Here is a 19,725-nt window from a genome sequence, read left to right on the forward strand (position 1 = left end):
CGTCTTTAGAAAACTCAAGACTTCAGCCCCCCTGTTGATGGCCCAGGTCTTGACATGGTCCAGGCCAAGACTCAAGTCAATTGGATCAAACGTGTCGGAGAAATGAGCAAGACAATGGCCGCCTGCATATGTTCAAAAATGGGCCAAAATTGGACATTCCAAAATCTGACTTCACTTTCTGTACATTTTAGGATTTGGCTTCCGCTGACTTTTTGGTGTTTCTCGCGGCGCTTCACGTGCCTGACAATTTTTGGAGCTCTCGGACAAACGTGCCGGGATTGGTGCATATTTTTCCACGCTAGGGGGCGCTATACGTTATGTTGTTATGACAACTTCATAATATCACAATGTTCACCGAACCCGAGGAGTGTTTGGTGAGTTTTTGTAAATGTTTAGGTCCCCAAAAATGAGATTGTTTAAAAAGAAGAAGAAGAAGGAAAAACAATAGGGACCATAATGCTCGGGTCCGAATAATGATAGTGAATGCAGTGGCGTCACCATGCTCAGAGGCCCCGGTGCAAAAAAATAAATTCCGCCATCCACCGCCCCAACAACACTAACACGCACACACAAGTGCTCCCGCGCACACACGCACGTGCGCGCACACACGCACGTGCGCGCACAGCCATTGGAGAGAAGTGTCACTTTTCGCAGGGCCTCCAATTTGAATATTGTGATATTTATATTGAACATTAAAACATCTTCCAATGCATGATGTTCTATTTGGCAACTTTTAAATCTGTTTGAAATGCGCAGAAGGCTCACGTGTGGCACCAAAAAACAATGAAGTCATTTGCCATCGATTGGAATCCCACCAACTGCATTTGTAAAACAATTTGTAGCTCTAATCGCTCATTCGAACCCGATCTGCGCGTCGCGCTCAGCGAAGTCATTTGCGACGCTCCGATAAGTCCAAAGTGGAGCATTCGTCAGAAAAACATCTGTTTCCGTGGAGAAGGATTCCGAGCGCCTGAGCCAAATGCCATGTTAGCTTTTTGCATTTGCCGTCAAATTCATCCCCTGAGGCGGCGGCGGCGGCGGCGGCGGCGGCGGCGCGTGGAAGCCGCCTTTTGACCTCCGGGAGAAGCGACACGCGGCTGGAGGGTGGCTTCTGCCGCTTCTGCCGCTTCTGCGATGGAGCTAGCTGCCGGCAAGCTACAGCTCGACTCGGGTGGGAGCGGGACACTCGATTTTGCTAATGGCCTGGACTCGAACCGCGTTCATCACATCTCTTCCAATAGCTTGAACGTCATGTTTTTTTGGTCTTTTCTTTTTTGCGTGTCACTTTTTCTTTTCTTTTTTTAGTTAGCAAAGCATCACGGCGACCATGGCACTCACACTATACCACTTTATTTTCAACTCACGTCATCGTGACTGACAGATGCCGAAGTCAAGTGATTAAATGATCATTATTATAAAATAACTGGCCGTTTATTTCCCCGTTTTTCTTTCTTTCTTTCTTTCTTTCTTTCTAACCCAAAAAATAGCATTTTTGCTCAATAGCTTCCAGGTCATGTGACCTATTGACCCCAAATCAGTGCCGCATCATAGTGGCATGCCGGCTGGATGATGCCCGCCTCTTTTTTCTCAATTTCAACCTTTGTCTCATTTTCAATCAACTTAATACTGCACATATCAACGTTGCAGCTCAATACCAGGCCATGGAAGCTATTTACCCCAAAAGAGTGCATACCCAATGAAACGTGAATTAGTGATGTATGATAAACTGTTTTCCATTTGAAAAAGAAAAAAATAATATTTTTAAACTGCTTTTCAGTAAGGTTTTATTTTGAAAATGTGACTTTTATTTTGAAAACCGGATGTCGTTCTCCGCGCCAGCGTCCCTTTGCGCATACTACCGTAAGTCCTATAAAGGGGCAAGAGAAAGGGCGAACTTGAAATGAAGAGCGGCTGGCTTGACTGTAAAAAAGGCGGCAAGCTTTACCGCAGTCCCGGTTTTTGTCTTTCCGGAAGCGGCTTTTACGCTTTTGCGACAACAGAGGCTGACCCGGATGTGACTGACGAGCACTTCCGTGCCGTCAGCCCACTGAGCTGAGCTGGCCGATCGCATTCGGATTCGAATTCGGCTGCGGCTCGGCAGGCGGCCACGCGACGACGCAAGATGACGGCGGGCGGATGGCTTACGTTTTGCGGCTTGCTTCTCTTGTCCCTCGGCCTCCCGTCGGACGCTTGGGACGCGGACCTGGAGCTTCTGGACCTGGTCGAGGAGATCCCGGACACCTTCTACCGCTTCCTGGCGCTCGAGCAGGTTCGTTGCCACTCTGGCCGTCTCCATGGTAACACGCACGTCGACTCGAACCGGCGGTGTACCGCGCGGCCCGGTTCCGATCCATAACGATGAACAGAGACGTCTTTGACAAAACTGGACAAAATCAACAACAGTCATCACATCACAGTCGATTTTCAACTCAAGAGAGGAAAATACGTTGTAAATAATATATTGAAACAAGTCATGCAAATGCAACGTGGCAACACTTTGCCCAAGTTAAGGTCAGGTGGTGATCGCGGAATGCAGGCAAGCAGGGCAAGGAATTGAAGACGGAAAAAGGAATTGAATTAAAGAAAACAAAAGCGAACTCCAAATGGCGAGCGCGATACAAGACGGAGGGGATGACAAGAAGGCAAAAAAGAAAAAGTGGCAGCATGACGGGAGGAAAACAACAATGAATCGACAAGAGACTCAATTCCCGTCCACACGAAAGCCACTTTCAATGAAGCCTCACAAGTTTCTTAGCGTTTCGGCCGTTCGTCCCGATGATCCGTTGGGCCGACATTACTCGGCATCTGACGGGCCCGCGGGCCGTACGTTTTCGAGGCTTGTTATTGTTGTCATTAGGACGACAGGCTGAAAGGTGTGCGAGGTTCACGTCTGAACACAACCACAACACGGTACGAGTTAGGGCGGCGCCATATTGGGAAATACATCGTTGCAGAATATAGCGATATCCATATTATTGCGATATTTAACAACATGCTACTTGAGAAATGACATTTTTATGATTTAATGAAAGAATGACAACAAATTCATGCAGCAAAGTCAATCTATTCTTAGTTAATTCATTGTAATAACCTCTCGATGATGTTCAATTATTGGACGGCGGTGCACATTTTAGTTGACGTCGACTGTTCAAATTCAGATAAAAGCCTAAAATGCCACATGAAACTTATTGCATGTCTTTGCGATATGCATATTGCATGAGCCGATATCGCGATATCGGTATTTTTTCGATATTGTGCGCACGTCAACGCATCCTTGCCTTTCATCCATTACAGCTTCTGATGGCTTTAAAAAGGGAAAACCGTCTCCAACCCAGCAGCCATTTTGTCAAATCTGAACTTTTTACAAGATGTTTTGAAAGGTTTATATATGGCATCTTGCTATTTTGCCGTGAATCGTGCGCGAACGACAAGTACAAATCGTGCGCCAGTGAATGTGTACTTATGCGGTGGCGGGACGGTCTCCTCGAAAGGGTCTCGGGTTTGAATCCTGCTCCGTCCAATTTTTCTTGACATTGACCGACAGCAGCCGAACCGAAACGAAAAGTTGGTGAAAAGAGCGGTTCGCGGCGAAATATATATTTAAAAAAAAAATCCACCGGCACACTTGTGATCTTTGCGGCCAATCGAAGGAGCGCGTCGGTCCAACGGAAGCCACTGGAGTCTCCGCCTGTGCTGTTTTTTTCAGGATGCGTCGGCGTTGGAAATCAAAAAGGCCTACCGGCGCCTGTCGCTGGTTTTGCACCCCGACAAGAACAAAGAGGACGACGCGGAGTTGAAATTCCGACAGGTGACGACGACCCGAGCACACGCGCCCGCCGTGCGCAACGTGTCAAATGTTTTGTGCCGCTCCGCAGCTGGTGGCCATTTACGAAGTCCTGAAGGACGAGGAGAGGCGGCGCAGGTGAGCCGTCGCTCGCCTCTCGCGGGTTCTCGGGAGCGCCAGCCTGACCTCTGACCCCTGGCGCAGGTACGACGACATCCTGGTCAACGGACTCCCCGACTGGCGGCAGCCCGTCTTCTACTACCGCCGCGTGAGGAAGATGAGCAACAGCGAGCTGGCCTTCCTGCTCTTCATCATCGTCACCGTCGGCCACTACGCCGTCATCTGGTCCATCTACCTGGAGAAGATGCTGGTGAGTCGCACGCCGGCCGGCGGACGCGGGTGACGAGCGAGCGGGTGACGAACGAACGCGCGTCTGCAGGATGAGACGCTGGCCCGGAAGAAGAAAGACAAGAAGAAGAAGATGAGCGCCAAAGAAGACGTCAAAAGCGGCGCGGCCGACAGGTGCTCGTCCGAGGGTTCCGGTTCCCGCGCGTTGGCGTCATGGGCGCTGACGTGTGTGCGCGTGTGTGTGCGTGCGCAGGGCTCAGGAGCGCCCCCACTGGCAGGACCTTCTTCCTTTCCAAGTGGGCGTGTGGATCTACCTGTCAATCAAACGCATGCCTCAAACCCTGCAGGTAGCCGTCCGGTCAAGGTGCCAAAGTTTGCGGAAGCTTCTTGTGCTCGTCCCTTGCAGGAGCTGCAGCGCCACTACCAGGACTACGAGCGCGTCAAGCGGCAGCGCCGGCGAGAGGAGGAAGAGCGACGGGAAGAGAAAGCGCAACTGGAAGCGGCCGGCAGTAAGAAGTTTGCTTCCTCGTCGTCCTCGTCTTCGTCACCTCGGCCCATGACGCGAGCTTGCGCTTTCAGGAGACAAGAGGTCAAAGGTCAAGAAGCCCAAGATGGACTTCCCCATCTACCAGCCGGCGACGGAGCAGCCCAACTTGCAAACTTACCAGCAGACGGGATCCATCCAGGAAGTGGAAGAGCAGCTGGACCAATGGCTGCAGGGCCACACCGCCGCCAGGAAGAAGGTGACGTCCTCTTAGCGTTAGCCTTAGCGTTAGCCTTAGCGTTAGCCTGGACCAGGGTTACGGCGGCTTGCTGTTCCTTTTGACTCTTGTCAGCAGGTCAAAAAATAATAACAATAACAAATCCATTGAAACCAAAATATTCTTTTCAAGCACAGCTGGTCATCTGCACTGCAAAAAAGGACAGTAGGAAATTGAAGACCAAAAATAAATAAATAATAACGTTGTTAGACTAAAAACATGTCATGTTGACTTTTTTAATAATAAACACAACTCTCTTCTTAAAATACATAAGTCTTTCTTTTTAAACTTTGCCTGAGTGTCAAGCAGGGAGGGAGCAGGGTCCCATTTTGATATGGCGCAGCCAGGGATTGAACCCACAACCTCCAAGTTTGAGGCCACGAGACCACTGAGCTGAGCTTCGCACCGACCACTCACTTTGATCTTATTACTCGATGATGCAAAATGTTAAAAACAAGAACATTCGACTTGTGAAAGTCCAGTTCAGGGTCTTTGATGTTGTTTCGTTGTCATCTTCAAATGTGGCCTCAAAATACTTCAAACGGAACGTTAACGTTCAACACGGCAAATGGAGCAAAAGTTGACGTGTCGTCATAAAAGGCTGGAAATGTTTGACTTAGACATTTTAACCACGTTGTTTAAAGGTCGTTTTGTTGAAATCAGCACACGCACAAAATGGACAATTTGGGTAAACTTTTTTTTTTGCCTTAAAGCAACACTAAGGAGCTTTCAGTTTATGTTGACTATGGCGGCACCTTATGGACAAAAGCGGCATTCCCATTTTGGAGCTCCCGCCAACCAAATCGACTTCTGCCTTTGTGACGAATGGGAAAAGGGGGCGGTGACGTCTGCCATCAAGCAGTCGGCACATTTGTCCTTTTTTGTGCGCCGGAGTTCCTCGCATTCTCCTCAAAGTTGTTTAGTGGCAGTCAAAAGGAAACGGACCCCCTCGGCCACGACAAACGGGACCATTCCACTCGCTTGAAGTCCACGTTTCATCACAAGAGTTACGAGAATATCAGTGCTACTTTAATACATTCCGTACAAAATACGTAGAACACATGGCAGGTCCACAAGATGGCGTTTTTGTTTCTTTTTCACGGTTGACGTTATTAGTAAAGACATGAAAGGAGCGTTTTGTGTCCGCGGCGGCAGGTGTCGGAGTGGAGCGCCGACGACATCAGCCTCCTCAGCAGACTGATGGGAAAATTCCCGGGAGGAACGCCGGGTCGCTGGGAGAAAATCGCCCACGAGCTCGGGAGGTCCGTGCCGGACGTGAGTGACGCCCGCGTTAGCTCGCTCGCTAACTCCGCCGACTTGAAACTTTGGGCTTTTTTTCCATCATCTTTCCCGCCGACAGGTGACCTCCAAGGTCAAACAAGCCAAAGAGCTGAGCCACCTGAGCACAGGTGAGCACGTCGCCGGCCGCTTGCCGTCGCCTTTGCGCCGCGCTCCGGCATCCGCTTCAGCCGTTGTCCGCCCGCCGCCCGCCGCAGGTCTGGTCAAGCTGTCCGACCTGAAGGGGCCGTCTCGTCCCGCTTGCGACGGCGAGCAAGTGGCCGCGCTCAAGCGCAGGAACAGGAAATGTGCCGACGGGGAGGAGGGGGGGCGCCTCAGGTCCCGGCGGCAGAAAGACTTCGACCCTGACGAGGCGGACGAGGAGGAGGCGGAGGCGGCGCGGGAGAACAAGGACAAGACGGAGGTGGCGGCGACGGCGGCCTGGTCTCAGAACCAGCAGAAGCTTCTGGAACTGGCCCTGCAGCAGTTCCCCAGAGGAAGCGCCGAGCGCTGGGATCGCATCGCCAAAGTGGTTCCCGACAAAACCAAGGTGAGCCCAAGTTTGGCACCACGCGACAAAATTGGAAACATCACGCAAGCAATCTGGCGTGCTGGCGTGCGTCTTGTTTTTCAGGAGGACTGCATGATCCGGTGCAAGATGCTGGCAGAGCTGGTCCAGAAAAGGAACCAAAGCAAGAGCTGATGAAGGCCGACCGAGCGATCCGGGTTTTGGCTTTACGGCAGGACGGACCCGGTTGCTTCATGTGCCTTACTCGGCCCCTCCCTCCCGGCGTGCTGCCTGCCACTCACTTTTTGGGGGACTGATTAATAAACATATTTATTATCAAATCCAAAGTTGATTTCCTGCATTGCTCGTCTGGTTTGATTGACAACCGCTGACGACGGATTTCGGGGATATTTGCTTAACTCTTTACGGATTAAGATGGATGACAAACAAACGGATGGTGAACGCTTGGCGTTGACTTCCGTGTTGTTGAAAGGACAAACTGCAACACGCCATCGGACACGGGTGAAGATTTTCATTTCCTATTTGGGTTCTGATTAAACGCTTGCCAACCAAACCTTTAGTGAGTAACGCATCAGATTTCTATCGCACTTTTCAGGACACTGAAAGACGCTCAGCAACGCATACGTGTCATTCCTGCAATCACGCATTCACACTCTGGTGGCGCTAAATGGCGTTCGTAGCCACAGCCGTCTTGTGGCAGACTGACAGAAAGAAGCGTGGCTGCCAGCGTGTGCCAGTGGGCTCGCACCTGCTTGGCGAAGGCCGGGGGGGGGGGGCTTGGCGCTCCCTGGCGCTCCCATCCGCCCACCGTGGCAGGAAAGGAACTGGTGTGCGAGGTTGGCAAGCTCCGTCCGGATTTCATGGTCCGGCGGTCTTGGGCTCACGTGCAGAGTGGACGGAGTCTCTTGGGAGTCAAAGCAGCCGAGGCTCCCTCTAGTGGTTGCTTGTAGTTTTGGGAAGACGCCACACGCCGGCCGGCCACCAACTGCACGTGCATGTGCCGACGGGGCGGCCATGATGGTGAGGTCGACGTGGCGGCCATGATGGTGAGGTCGATGTGACGGCCATGATGGTGAGGTCGACGTGGCGGCCATGATGGTGAGGTCGACGCGGTCCCATTTACACCTGCCTGCGGCTGCGCAAATTTGACTTTGGAACGAAGACGTGATTTCCTGAAATCTCACAAGATTTTCATGAGGTTCAATTTTTTGGGGCCAACAAAGTGTGAGCTATCAATAAATGGGTCATTCCAGAATTGGAGAATATTTTGCATACCGCCCATCAAATGTGCAAAATTCTAAAATATGCGTACACTGACTTGTCCTGAGACTCAACTTTAAGAAGAAAAACGTGAAGGAATGCTTGCAAACATAGTTACCCTTGCTTGTCTCACTCGACCTCATGCAACCCTGCTGTGATTAGGATCAGAATAACGTTTTTCTTCTTTTTACAAACGTTTGTAGCAGTAAGAGACGCTAAACGGTTAGCTTCTACTCCTGAGAATTAAGCAAACATTCGTCCAGATTTGACACACTTGCTGTGATGAGAGTGACGGCTAGTGATTAAAAAAAATGGTAGCATTGATCTGTAAGCTGAGCTAATCAAGCTTTTGATAGTTTATTAGCTATTATTGATGAACCTGTAGTAGAAAAATCAGAAAATGTTTATTTTAATTCGTTTTAAAGAATTTTGAAGCCCAAATGTCTTCCGATTCTGGAAGGACCCAAAAGACGCCGAAGGAAGCCAAAACAATACTTGTCGTAGCACTTCTTGCGACGTCAGCGCCACCTTTTGTCTTTCTGGATTTTGCGGGCGTATTCTGACGATTCTGGCAGCTTGGAATTGGGAAAGGGGGCGTGGCCTACCTATTGGTCCTATTTGGCTGGTTCCTGGCGAAGGCGGAAGCGGCTAACAGTTAGCATCAGACGTCAAGACTCGCCGCCGCCGTAGTGAGTGAGTCTGCCTCCCTTCTGTTCCCTTTTCGCGCCTTTCTCCAGTGTTTCCTGTGAGCACATCGCGTCCGTTGAGCTGCTTGGCTTCTTTGAGCTCGCGCCGTTGAACAAGAACGACTCAAGTCAAGTCCCGCTTGTGAATGATCCTTGTTGTCGGAATGAGCGCTACTGAGCATGCGCGCGGCCCCAAGTCAGTCCTAGTTTTCACCTTGACGTTTCGTGCCTTTTCTAAGCATGTGAATAATACGTGTACCCGAAATATTGACGATCTCGCGAGATAATAGCGCAGCATCACGTGCTTCCCAATGCTAACTTCCGCCCGCTATTATGAGGCTATTTCGGTCCTCGAGGGCAGCCGGCAAAACCGCATACCGGTTGAACTTGGTGGCATACGTCGCAGTTCGCACTTGTGCGCATGCGCAGTGGGAACGGCTAGGATTTGGGGCGAGGCGACCAAGAGGCAGGTATGCTGATTTGATTTCCCTTCTCCAACACACCTGATTCTTATGATCAGCGAGTGTTGGAAGAGGTGTGGTATATTTTCACATATAATAACTAACATATTATATGAAAGTAACCTTTGTTTTCATTTAGTTACGTTAAGAGAAGGCGCTACACCTTCTAACAAAGAATGTAGGTCATAAATTGGAATGTTTTGACAAAGGGGATGAACCTTAATGAAAACGATGAGATAAGAGAACTTTGGAGCCAGTGTGACCTTTAGGGTCAGCACAGGTGGGAAATTACAGGGGGGGGCAGCAGCGACCACATGGCATCAGCGACATTTGTGAGCACAAATCCAATCTTTTTCCAAACTGGCAGTCGTGAGGCCTTTTCTTCCATCGTCAACCAGCGATTCTCTCCGCGCTCACAGAACTCGGACCGCCGAGGGAAACCCCCAACCGCTCGAGGACCGAGTTCGTCAAACTCAACCACTATAAATGAAATCACGTCAAAAGTAGTCCTGACTTGGGGTCTTTGTGCGCGTGCTCAGTAGAGCTAAGAAGCCCAAACTGACACCCGCCAACTTTCACCACTTTTTTCCCGTTTGTTTGTTAAATCTCAAATGCTGCAAATGTGAACGCGGCGCACGACTGCCTGTTGTGCGCCGCTTGGGGCATTTGGAAACGGCGGCGGCGTCTTTCTCCTTCCTGTCTTCATGTCTTGTGTACCCGCAGGTAGGATGCGCGCGTCATGACTCTGCAGGACGTGTTAGCCGAGCGAATGGGCGTGGCCAAGGCCTTGTGCCAGCGCGCCGAGCAAATCCCCGCCGCCGTGGAAGGCCGCGGGAAGCTGTGCGGCAAGCTGCGCGCCGAGCTGCGCTTCCTGCGGCGCGCGGAGGCCGGCGAGCTGGCGGTCAAAGAGTCGCACCTGCACAGCACCAACCTGACGCACCTGACGGCCGTGCTGGATTCGGCCGAGAGCCTGCCGGGAGTGCTGGCGGTGCTGCACGTCTTCTCGTACCGCGCCGCCGGCGGCGACAAGCGCACGCTGGTGGTGGACGTGGTGGGCGACGGCGGCCACACCTGGGTCAAGGCGGTGGGCAGGAAGGCCGAGGCGCTGCACAACATCTGGCAGGGCCGCGGCCGCTTTGGCGCCAAGAGCGTGGTGGGCCAGGCCCAGGACTTTGTGCTGGCCAGCCGGCAGCAGCCCGTCCAGTACCGGCACCCTCGCGTGGTCTTCGCCTTCTACAACGGCGTGTCCAGCCCCATGGCGCGGCGCCTGGAGGAGATGGGCGTGGCCGTGCGCGGGGACATCGTGGCCGTCAACGCCGTGCCGGCGGAGGGCGAGGACGACGAGGACGACGAGGATGACGACGAGCGGCGCGGAGAGGAGGAGCCCGAACCCGAGGCCAGCCGAGTGGACCGCGCCACGGTGGTGGCCAGCCTGGCGTTCCCCGCCGCCGTCCACGCCGAAGAATGCGGCCGCGTCAATCTGGACATCACGGCGCTCATCGCCTACGTGTCGGCGCTGAGTCACGGCCGCTGCCGGCTGGCCTTCCGCGAACCCGTCCTGACGGAGCAGGCGGCCCAGGAGCGCCGGCAGCCGGTCCTGCCGCTGCTGGACGCCTTCATGGCGGGCAAGGAGCTGTACGCCTGCAACGCCGCCGTCGGCGACTTCCGCCTGATCCTGGACACGCTGGGCGGGCCCGGCGAGAAGGAGCGCGCCCGCCGGCTGCTGGCCCGCCTGCGCCTGGTGGACGACCGGCCGTCGGAGCGGGCGCTGGCGCTGACGCCCAGCGCCAAGGTCAGCCGCCGCTCGCTCTTGATCTTCGGCACCGGGGACCGGCTGCGGGCCGTCACCGTCACGGCCAACGCCCGCTTCGTCAGGGCGGCGGCCAATCAGGGCGTCCGCTTCAGCGTCTTCCTGCACCAGCCGCGAGCGCTCACCGAGGGCAAGGAGTGGCGGGCCACGCCCGTCCCCCTTGACAACGCCGCTTCGTGACCTCGCTGGCGCTTTCCTTGCTGGAGGCCACGCCCCCATCACAAAAGTCAAGCTTCCCGCAAGTGCTCGTACTGGCTGTCAAGACTTTTTTCTTGCCGCTTGCAAAGAATCCTTTTTCAACTTCACTGCCTCCAATTTGCTCTTTTTTTTTTCCCGCCTTCTGGCCGCATAACGGAGGGCGGAGCAAGACGCGATACTTTTTGCTCTGATTAATGTGCATTGTCAAAATAAAGGCGTCAGCCCCAAGGGCAACATGAGTAGCGCACAGGTGTGTTCTAAAAATGGTGATGGGACACTGTGACTTACTGAGAAGAATTCAAACGTCAACACTGATCGAGAGTTAACGTGAGAACTGTTTCTCCTGCACCAAATAGTCTACATTTTCTTTCAAAATAAAATTTCAAAATTGAATGGGAACAAAAGTTGCTGGTTTCAAATATTCCAAAAAACCATCCGCATGATTGTATTTTTTCCAAGCTGCTATTTTTAATACAACGACCGCGCACTATTTTTGCTCACAATCCACACGTCGGCCGCCGTCAATCTGATGCTAACAATGCTAACGCGTCAACTGGAGCACATTTTTGCCGGAGGGTCACCGCGCACGCGCGCACGCGCACGCACACGCACAGTCAGGAGTCGGAAAAGTGTTTGCTTTATTTGTGTCGTCAACACAGAACTTTTGTCACGTGACGTACCGAGACTCATCAATTCAATCGATGGAATGTTTGATGATGGACGGAATTGTCACGTCGGCAAAAGCGGCCGTGAATGTTGCGTCATCATCCCAGAGGCCGTTTGCGGCACTTGGCAAAATACCACACACACCAAATTGATCCAAATTACAAACACACCAATTTTAGTAAGTCGTCAATGAGGCAGATAATCGATCAAAGCGAAAATATTGAATACAAAATTAAAAATACTACAAATGCCAACTCGGGCTGGACGATTAATGGAAGTTTTATCGTGATCTGGATTTTGGCTACTTGATCTGTCAAACGTAAAAAACGAAGACAAATGATTCATGTGCTCACGCTGTGCAAGTTCCTACGTTGTAAACGTGCCCTGAATGCACCATGCGGCTGGTAGCAAATCAATGCATTGTGCCGTCCTTCAAGATCATTCAAGACACTCCGGTTGGAGTTACGCGAAAAACCGCACACAAGAAGAATCGCAGCCTCGTGCTAATGCTAAAGAGAATGGAGTATCCCATGCAAATGCTAACAGGAAGTTAGCATGTCCTTCGAGAGTGATAGTCCTTCAAATAACAAATATAAAAGACAAATGCATACCCACAAGTGAGACAACACTTAAAGGCACATTTGTGAAAAACGAGTTTAATCGAATTTCATCGCAACTTTCTTGTTCTCATTGTGAGCGTGCACTCCATGGACGATGCATGGCACCACACTGCCCCAAGTGGCCAAAATGCGCACGAACGCCCACTTCTTTTCAAATGCTTTGAGTATATTCCTATTTTACTCTCTTACTCATTTCCTTTCTCGCTGTCCTTTTGAGTCATTTTTAAAGAAGAGTTTTCAAGTCATTTTCTTATGCTCAAAATTCAAGGATGCAAATATCCAAGGATTTATTTTTTGGGCTCATGCAACACACATTTCCACTTGACACAGCACAAAACAGAAGCCCTGAGGTCAAAGGTGAGCCCGTGAAGTCCCCAGATAGTGAACAGAAGAGCGCCAGGTGGCGGACAGGTTGGCGTGGGTTCGCTTCCCCGCCTGGGAGACCGAGTTGGCACGCGTGTTGGTGCGAGTGCAAAAAAAAAAAAGACGTGAACATAAGATGAAATAAAAATGCTCAGGAGGCTAATAATGTAAGAGACTTGAATTTCTTCGAAGGTTAACTTGCCAAAAAGACGTTCAAAAATAAAGTTCAACGTGGAGAGGAATCGGCGGAAGGCAATCGTCATCGTCTTTTTATGAATCGTGATTCCACTCGCAATCAAAATGATCGTGATTATTGTATTTCCCATCCTCGTCCGGCGCTCACGCCAACTCTTAACTTGATGGAACGCGGCAGAAGTTTGAAAGACGCTCAGCAGCATCGGAATTTCAAAGGGCGCTAAAAATGTCAATTAAGTTGCCGGATGTCTCGCCGGCCCCGCCCATCGCGGAAAATGTGCAGATTGGTCTCCGCCCGCCGCCGGTGACGCACCGCCTTTGTTGCTGACTGACGTCAGACAAAGGCGGCGCCGATCAGGAGGCGTCGTCGTCTCGCCGCACGCTGAAGGCGTCAATTTCTTTGACCAGACGCTCGGCGACGCTGCGGCTGTTGGCGGCCAAAACGCGGCGCGACATCAAGTCCAGCGGGCCTCCTGCGCGCACACACACACCACCGACGTGAAAGCACGGCGGCGCGTCACCGCGACGACGACGGCGCTCTCACCTTCGACGTCCATCAGGACGCCGCCGGCCTCGGAGACGATGAGCGAGCCGGCGGCGACGTCCCACACGTGGATGCCGATCTCGTAGTACGCCTCCACGCAGCCGGACGCCACCAGGCACATGTTGATGGCGGCGCTTCCCGCGCTGCGCACCCTGCAAGCACACACGTACGGCGTGACGGCGTGACGGCGTGACGGCGTGACGGGACTCCCCCGGATGACTGGCGGCGGCGCTTGCGGTACCCGTGGACGGGAATGCCGACCACCCTCTTGAGGCTGGAGAAGATCTTGTCCAGCGCTTGAGGGTCTCGGTTGGAGCCGAACTCGGTGGCGATGACGGCCTGCCGGATGTCTGACGGGAAGGCGGGTGACGTCACTTCCTGCTTACGGAACGACGGCGGGGCCGAATGCGCGCGGCAGACCTTGCTGACGGGAAACGTGCAGAGGGCGGCCGTCGCAGAAGGCGCCCTTCCCCCGCCGGGCCGTGTACATCTCATCTCGGAGGCAACTGTACACCACGCCAAACTCCACCTGCGGCGGACACGCACGCACGCACGCACGCACGCACGGCGCTTGAGCCACGGCTCGCCGTTTGGCGGCGCGAGAGGGGGCGGGGCTTCTCACCTGCTTGTTGACGGCAAATCCGATGCAAACGGCCACGAAAGGGAATCTGCGGAGGAGACGGACGGACGAGCCGGTCAGCGTCGCGACCGGCTGCCGGCAAAAGACGACGACGGATCAACTTCACGTGTGAACAAAGTTGGTGGTGCCGTCGATTGGGTCGATGATCCACGTGGGACCGTCGGTCAGGACGCAAACTTCTCCCGCCGCCACCGACTCCTCCCCGATGAAGCTGACACGCAAACGGCAACATTTGACGAAATCCAATTTAAAAGCACAAATGTGACGAAAAAACTGAAGTTCATAAAAGCAACTTTAAGCCAAAGAGTTTTTGCTTTCCTCAAAAACCTTCAAGCTTCATTTGAAATGTCATTTTGTTCCAAAAAATCTGGGAAAATGGCGTCGCGCACGAATGCTGTTTTTCGACCGCAAGGTCACGTGACTTCGGCCACCGGAACCGGAAGGTCAAAATGAAGCCGGCTGGTTGACGAGCAATGCAAAAGTGCTGCTTGTTTTCTTCTCGTTGATCTCGGGGGGGAAAACGCCGAAAACGGAGTCAACGCAGCTGTTGCGCAACTTTCAGAAGCGACTCCGGAGTCGCGACGAGCGTCCGCAGATCAACGATGGATTCTTGATTCCCGAACGGCAGCCAAGTGAAGACGTTCGCTCGCCTTCATATGGAGTCAACATTTTGTTCCCGTCACAATCGCAACCCTCACCGCCGGCCAATGACGTCCCCAAAAGAGGTCAGCCATTTTTTCCCCCTTTTTGTCTGTTTGGCCGACCGCGACTGCCGGACGATAACGAACGACGAGCAAAAAGGCTCAAATGGCTGTTTTGTGCCTTTCGTTTCGCTGCGACATGACGAAAATGCCTTTTCTGAATTCAAGCGGTTTCTAAGCGACGAGGACGTCATCGTGGGAAGAATTGAGGTCGAGCGAGTGTTGTCGTTCGCGGCCAAGAATTTCCGAGTTGAATTGCGACGCTCGCCCGAACCCGGTCAAAATGTCCCCCAACGACTGTGAAAGACGCAAGACAAGCAGATAGGACAGGCGGAAAAGGGCCGACGGTGCGAAAGGAAGGAACCGAGTGCAGAACGTCCGTGTCAGTTGCTACGACGATGTTTTGAGGGGAGGAAGAAGAAAAACGTGACCTCTGGGTCAAGTCGTCTCCTTTTCGCGTCTTTTTCAGCCCTCGACACTCAATAAAAAGTGAACAGGAATGAAAAATGCTGACCGATTCCAATTGTATTTTCAATGGAGGGAATTTTGTGTTTGGATCGAAAGAGTGGAAGGTGATCACGCGGCAAAACATTATCTTGTGGATCCGTCCAAATGTTCAGCAAGCGTCCATTTTGTTCTTGTCAAACATTTGCCCAAGTCCGGTCGTGAGGTCCCCGAGCCTATCCAGCCTGTTTTGCATGTCTCCCTCCTCCAACGCAGCTGAATCCAATGATCAGCTCAATCAGGTGCTGGAGACAAAATGGAAAACAAAAACAGGCGGGGGATCGCCAGGACCCGACTTGGGCACCCCTGTTTCCGATGCTTTTCACGCAATCGTTCCACTTTTGCCGTGTGTGTGTTTGCAACAAAGACAGCAGCCACGTCCAGGATTCCGAAAAGAAAAAGTGTGCCTTGTTGTCCGCGCACCGATTTTGCTGCCTTTTCCCAACGAGCACGCACGCACGCACGCACGCACGCACGCACGCACAGGACGGCATACCAGTGGGTTGGGAACTTGTCCTTGAGCGCCCGGATGATGAGCTTCTCCACTTTCTGGTCCGTCTGCGTCACCAAGTCGATGGGCGAGCTCTTCACCATCACCGCCTCCTCCCGCACGCCGCCCGCCGCGTCGCGCACCACCTCAACAAGCACAAGAGCAAACGGGCCATGAGAGGAGGCGCCCGCCGTCCCTCAGCCGCCGTGCACGGCGCGCGCGCACCTGTCCAGCTTTTCGCGCCACGGCGACGGCGTGGTCCATGGCGCTCTGCCAAATGTCCTCCATGCTGGATGGATGGGCGGCCTGCGTCACAACACACAAGAAGGCGTGACAAATATTCACGCGTGCAATGACGACCAATTGTTTACCAAATGGGATCAGCAGCTGCAGTGGCAACACACCGACGCTAGGTGGTGTAAACCGTTTCTCGAGTTAGTCATATTCTTCATATCTCCAGCGCTTCTGACGTCATTGACGATTTGTCGTCGATTTGGCATAAACTGCGTCACGTCGAAATCGTTTCAAGTACGTAGAGGTCAAGCAAAGGTTGGGCGAAAGATGGTGATTTATGTGTGTCCCGACTCGAAAGAAGTCACCCGTCTTAAGCTTCGAGCCCAAACAACATAGTCAAAGTTGACAATGACTGACTTACGCGTGTCAGCTTGAAGAAAAGGCAAAAAAGGACGGAATGAGGCTGGATTTGATCTTGACGCTGCGGATCAACGACGGCGCACACTTCCGGGTATCGTCTTCTTTGTTCTTCAAATCCGCCGGCGGCGTCACCGCCCTCTGCTGGTCAGTCACAGAGTGACACTTTTTCTTCTTCGAATGTTTTATTGGCTCATTTCAATACCGCCACATTTTGCCCATTAACACAAAAGAGTGATTGATGTCATGTGTCAATCATTATGAGTGATGTTGGAGTGGATTGTGAGAAAAGGACCTAAAACAAGCAGAGACGTCTGGAAGGAAATCCAATTGTTTGGACATATTGACGGCCGCGAAAAGGTTATTTTTATTGTCAGAACACGTTCATAGGCCATGCGATGCGAATTGTTTGGTATCATCTTTCATCAATCTCAAGCTCCTCCTCCAAGCAGCTCCGATGGCTCAACCATGGTTCGGTGTCGTCACGGCGACAGGGAAAGGCTCGTATCGCTCGACGAGCCCGCAGCGATGTCGAAGGGGGAGTCTGCGGAGGAGGACACGTGACGTGACGTGACGTGACGTGCGGGCGAGAGGCGGCAAAGCGAGGCGGACGCAAGCGCCCCCTCGGTATCCATGACGACGCCTCCGGCTTCCTGGACGATGATGGCGGAGGCGGCCATGTTCCAGCAGTGCATCCCGACGTGTTCGGAGACGTCAGCGGCGCCGTGCCCACCTGGCACGTGTCCACCGCCGCCGGTGCCCAACGCTCGCACCCTGCAACGTCGCCAAAGATGCCAGGATTTGTTCTCGTTTTGTTTGTTTGTTTTCAATGAACAGCTGGCACGCTCCACGTGACAAGAACCGCTTTTGGCGAAGAACGTCGCAGCCAACCACGTTGAAGTAAGTCGGCCTAAATGACAGCCAACGTCAACGCTAACCCGAGGAGTGCTTTGGTTTCTCAATCGAAGAGCTCTCGGGGCACCGGAGCTGCAAATGGACGAACTTTCTCGTTCTGTCTCGCTCTGGTGCCGATTGTGCTCCTTTTTCACATTTCTTGGACCGTTTTGTAGCTCGCATAAAGATCCATTCATTCATCACCACGAGGGTTGTCAATAGTAAGTCGAGATTCTGAAAGATGCGACGGTACTGCCTTTTTCTACAATACCCGAAGTACCGTTGGTACAGAGGCGGCAGAACCCACCCACGCAACGTCTAATGACGTCACGTGACGACAAGAAGGAAAGAGAACAACAGTCAACGCATGCAACATGGCGGGAGGTCGCACATCTGGTCGTCTTCAACTGCAGCGACATTTGCCCTCAATTGCCCTGAAATAATATAGCAAACATTATTCGTTATGTGTGTGTTGGTAAATAAGAACAGGATTATATTTTTTATTTTTTTAATGCTGCATGCACAGTATTGTATTTTAATGCTTTAAAGCGACTTGCCAATTGTTCCTTTTAAGCACACAGTATTGTTTGTTGTTCATTTCTAATAAAAGGAGTGCATGTTAAAGTACATGGGATTTAATGTTTATTTTCTATTTTTACCGTGGTATCGAAATGGCATCGACAATCGTGGAATTGAAATGGTATCGGCGTCGACTACTGCATTTCTGGTATCGCGACATCATCGGCGAGCGCGGTGACCTTGCTGTCGGGAGACGCGCAGCCGGCGTCCGTCTTCTACGCTCCCCCAGCGCGGCGAGCGTAGAAGAAAGACGGTTTGGTCCACGCAGCTCAAGACGATTCCAAATTCCGTCTAAAAGGTCACGGGCACGTCAGTCGGCATTTGACCTCCGACCTCAACAGACCCGTGGGGCCTCTTACCTGCTTGTTGACGCAGAAGGCGACTGAGACGGCCACAAAGTGAAACCTAACAGGAAGTGTGCAAAATTGACACGTGTGGATGACTTTGAATGCGGAATTGAATTCAATGCGTCAGAATTCCAAAGCTGATGCTTGGCAGCCAATTGAAGGCGTGGGATAGAGCAAAGTATTGTGGGAAATGAAGTCCTCTTCCTCTACCACCATTCAAAGTTTTTGTTCACAATTGGAACAAACCGTTTTTTTCGTCGGAGGCTTTCCATGTAAATTCGAAAAAGTCCTGTCAATAATACTTGTATGAAATCTAATTTTCATTTCACTACTTTGAAATGTGTTCAACTGCAATTCTACTTCCTGCAATTGCAATTGCGATTGTGATTCTGCAATTCGAGCCCTAAATTGGAATTTAGGGCTCATTCTCAATTCAATTCTGCATTTGCTGCCTGCCAGCGTCAGGGGGGCGGAGCCTCTGACCTGTGGACAAACGTCAACTCCAAACGCTCGCCCACCACTGACTCCTCCCCCAGGAACCTCAAGCCAGGAAGACAAAATCCAAAACAGGAAGCTGGCACTTCAACCAAAACCAATTGCAGCCCCAAGAGCTCTTTTGCCAGCAGATTTCAAAGGCCAGCCCGGCCGTGGTTACCATGACGACCAGTGGGCGGGAACTGGTGGGGCTGCCCAAAAAACTGGCACAAGCGGAAGACTTGCGTCCAAGTCGGAAGAAAGCGCGTGACCGGTGTTGCGGATATTTGGCGAGCGATGGCCGACTTGAGGAAGTTCTCCAGCTTCACGTGGTTTTGTGTCACTCGGTCGGCGCCGGAACTTTTACACGCAAACTCTTCACCTGGCCGCTCGTACGCCTCCATCGCCACCTGCCGCCAGCCACAAAAGTGTCACCTCTTACTGATGACATCACCGTGATCAAGAGATGTCAAAGGTCAGACCTGACTGGCCTGCTTGGCCACTGAGAGGCCAAAGGTCAAACCATCGCTCCAGTCGGCGGACATGACGAGCCGAGGAAGAAAAAGCTCTAACTTGTCAAATGATCGCTCGTTTTTTTGTTTTTTCCACTTGGCCAATCACAAGGCAGCATCTAAGTCAAGTGTCAGCAAACCAATCAAAGTCAAGCGTGGACCTCCAAGCTCCTCCCTTTGTCATCTGCTGCGTGCGTAACCTCGTTGAATGTCCAAATACGTCACTTTTGCCAAGCGTGCACTTGCCTCATCCATTGTGGCGTGCGCGTGCGCGTGATCTCACTTTTGAAGGAACGCCGTTCGCAAAGACGCGGCAGGTCGGCACGCACGGACGTGACCGGCGCATACGACGAGCGTTCAACGTTTACATTTGCAGGTTGCTTGCCGCGTTTCCTTTCTTTTCTTTAGTTTGTCGTGATGCTGCGAATGA

At 52.3% G+C, this 19,725-nt stretch overlaps 4 protein-coding genes across 8 annotated transcripts; 2 read left to right on the forward strand and 2 right to left on the reverse strand.

Annotated features, from left to right (window-relative positions):
- The first annotated feature begins 1,865 nt into the window (after positions 1–1,865).
- dnajc1 (DnaJ (Hsp40) homolog, subfamily C, member 1) lies at positions 1,866–7,031 on the forward strand. Its single transcript, XM_086096544.1, has 12 exons — positions 1,866–2,269; positions 3,707–3,808; positions 3,876–3,922; positions 3,989–4,154; positions 4,224–4,306; positions 4,386–4,479; positions 4,539–4,641; positions 4,712–4,875; positions 6,049–6,168; positions 6,254–6,302; positions 6,390–6,721; positions 6,806–7,031. Exons 1-12 carry the CDS (start codon positions 2,123–2,125, stop codon positions 6,872–6,874), a joined length of 1,476 nt encoding a protein of 491 aa, XP_085952670.1. The 5' UTR covers positions 1,866–2,122; the 3' UTR covers positions 6,875–7,031.
- Positions 7,032–7,479: 448 nt separating this feature from the next.
- On the forward strand, positions 7,480–11,508 carry c1h7orf25 (chromosome 1 C7orf25 homolog). Of its 4 annotated transcripts, none has more exons than XM_086096581.1 (2): positions 7,480–8,842; positions 9,831–11,508. In XM_086096581.1, the coding sequence occupies exon 2, from the start codon at positions 9,847–9,849 to the stop codon at positions 11,095–11,097; it is 1,251 nt and encodes a 416-aa protein (XP_085952707.1). In that variant the 5' UTR covers positions 7,480–8,842; positions 9,831–9,846; the 3' UTR covers positions 11,098–11,508. The 4 variants fall into 4 exon arrangements, with proteins under 4 accessions (XP_085952707.1, XP_085952684.1, XP_085952690.1 ...); XM_086096558.1 differs by having other exon boundaries at positions 7,482–8,653; XM_086096564.1 differs by having other exon boundaries at positions 8,637–8,657.
- Positions 11,509–12,671: 1,163 nt separating this feature from the next.
- LOC147180192 (inositol monophosphatase 1-like) lies at positions 12,672–16,618 on the reverse strand. 2 transcript variants are annotated; one of them, XM_086096605.1, is made up of 9 exons: positions 16,494–16,618; positions 16,064–16,144; positions 15,845–15,984; positions 14,250–14,354; positions 14,126–14,171; positions 13,924–14,032; positions 13,745–13,853; positions 13,504–13,655; positions 12,672–13,432 (listed from the first exon to the last, which is right to left on the reverse strand). In XM_086096605.1, exons 2-9 carry the CDS (start codon positions 16,124–16,126, stop codon positions 13,314–13,316), a joined length of 843 nt encoding a protein of 280 aa, XP_085952731.1. In that variant the 5' UTR covers positions 16,127–16,144; positions 16,494–16,618; the 3' UTR covers positions 12,672–13,313. The 2 variants fall into 2 exon arrangements, with proteins under 2 accessions (XP_085952731.1, XP_085952721.1); XM_086096595.1 differs by lacking the exon at positions 16,494–16,618 and adding an exon at positions 16,243–16,468.
- A 70-nt stretch (positions 16,619–16,688) lies between these two features.
- LOC147180193 (inositol monophosphatase 1-like) lies at positions 16,689–19,589 on the reverse strand. Its single transcript, XM_086079687.1, has 7 exons — positions 19,266–19,589; positions 18,965–19,193; positions 18,793–18,889; positions 18,322–18,367; positions 18,142–18,253; positions 17,758–17,817; positions 16,689–17,570 (listed from the first exon to the last, which is right to left on the reverse strand). The coding sequence occupies exons 1-7, from the start codon at positions 19,326–19,328 to the stop codon at positions 16,972–16,974; spliced, it is 1,206 nt and encodes a 401-aa protein (XP_085935813.1). The 5' UTR covers positions 19,329–19,589; the 3' UTR covers positions 16,689–16,971.
- Between the last annotated feature and the right edge of the window lie 136 nt (positions 19,590–19,725).

The sequence above is a fragment of the Leptonotus elevatus genome, chromosome 1 (assembly GCF_054856555.1).
Source record: "Leptonotus elevatus isolate MCC_2025b chromosome 1, RoL_Lele_1.0, whole genome shotgun sequence".
Classification (NCBI taxonomy): Eukaryota; Metazoa; Chordata; class Actinopteri; order Syngnathiformes; family Syngnathidae; genus Leptonotus; species Leptonotus elevatus.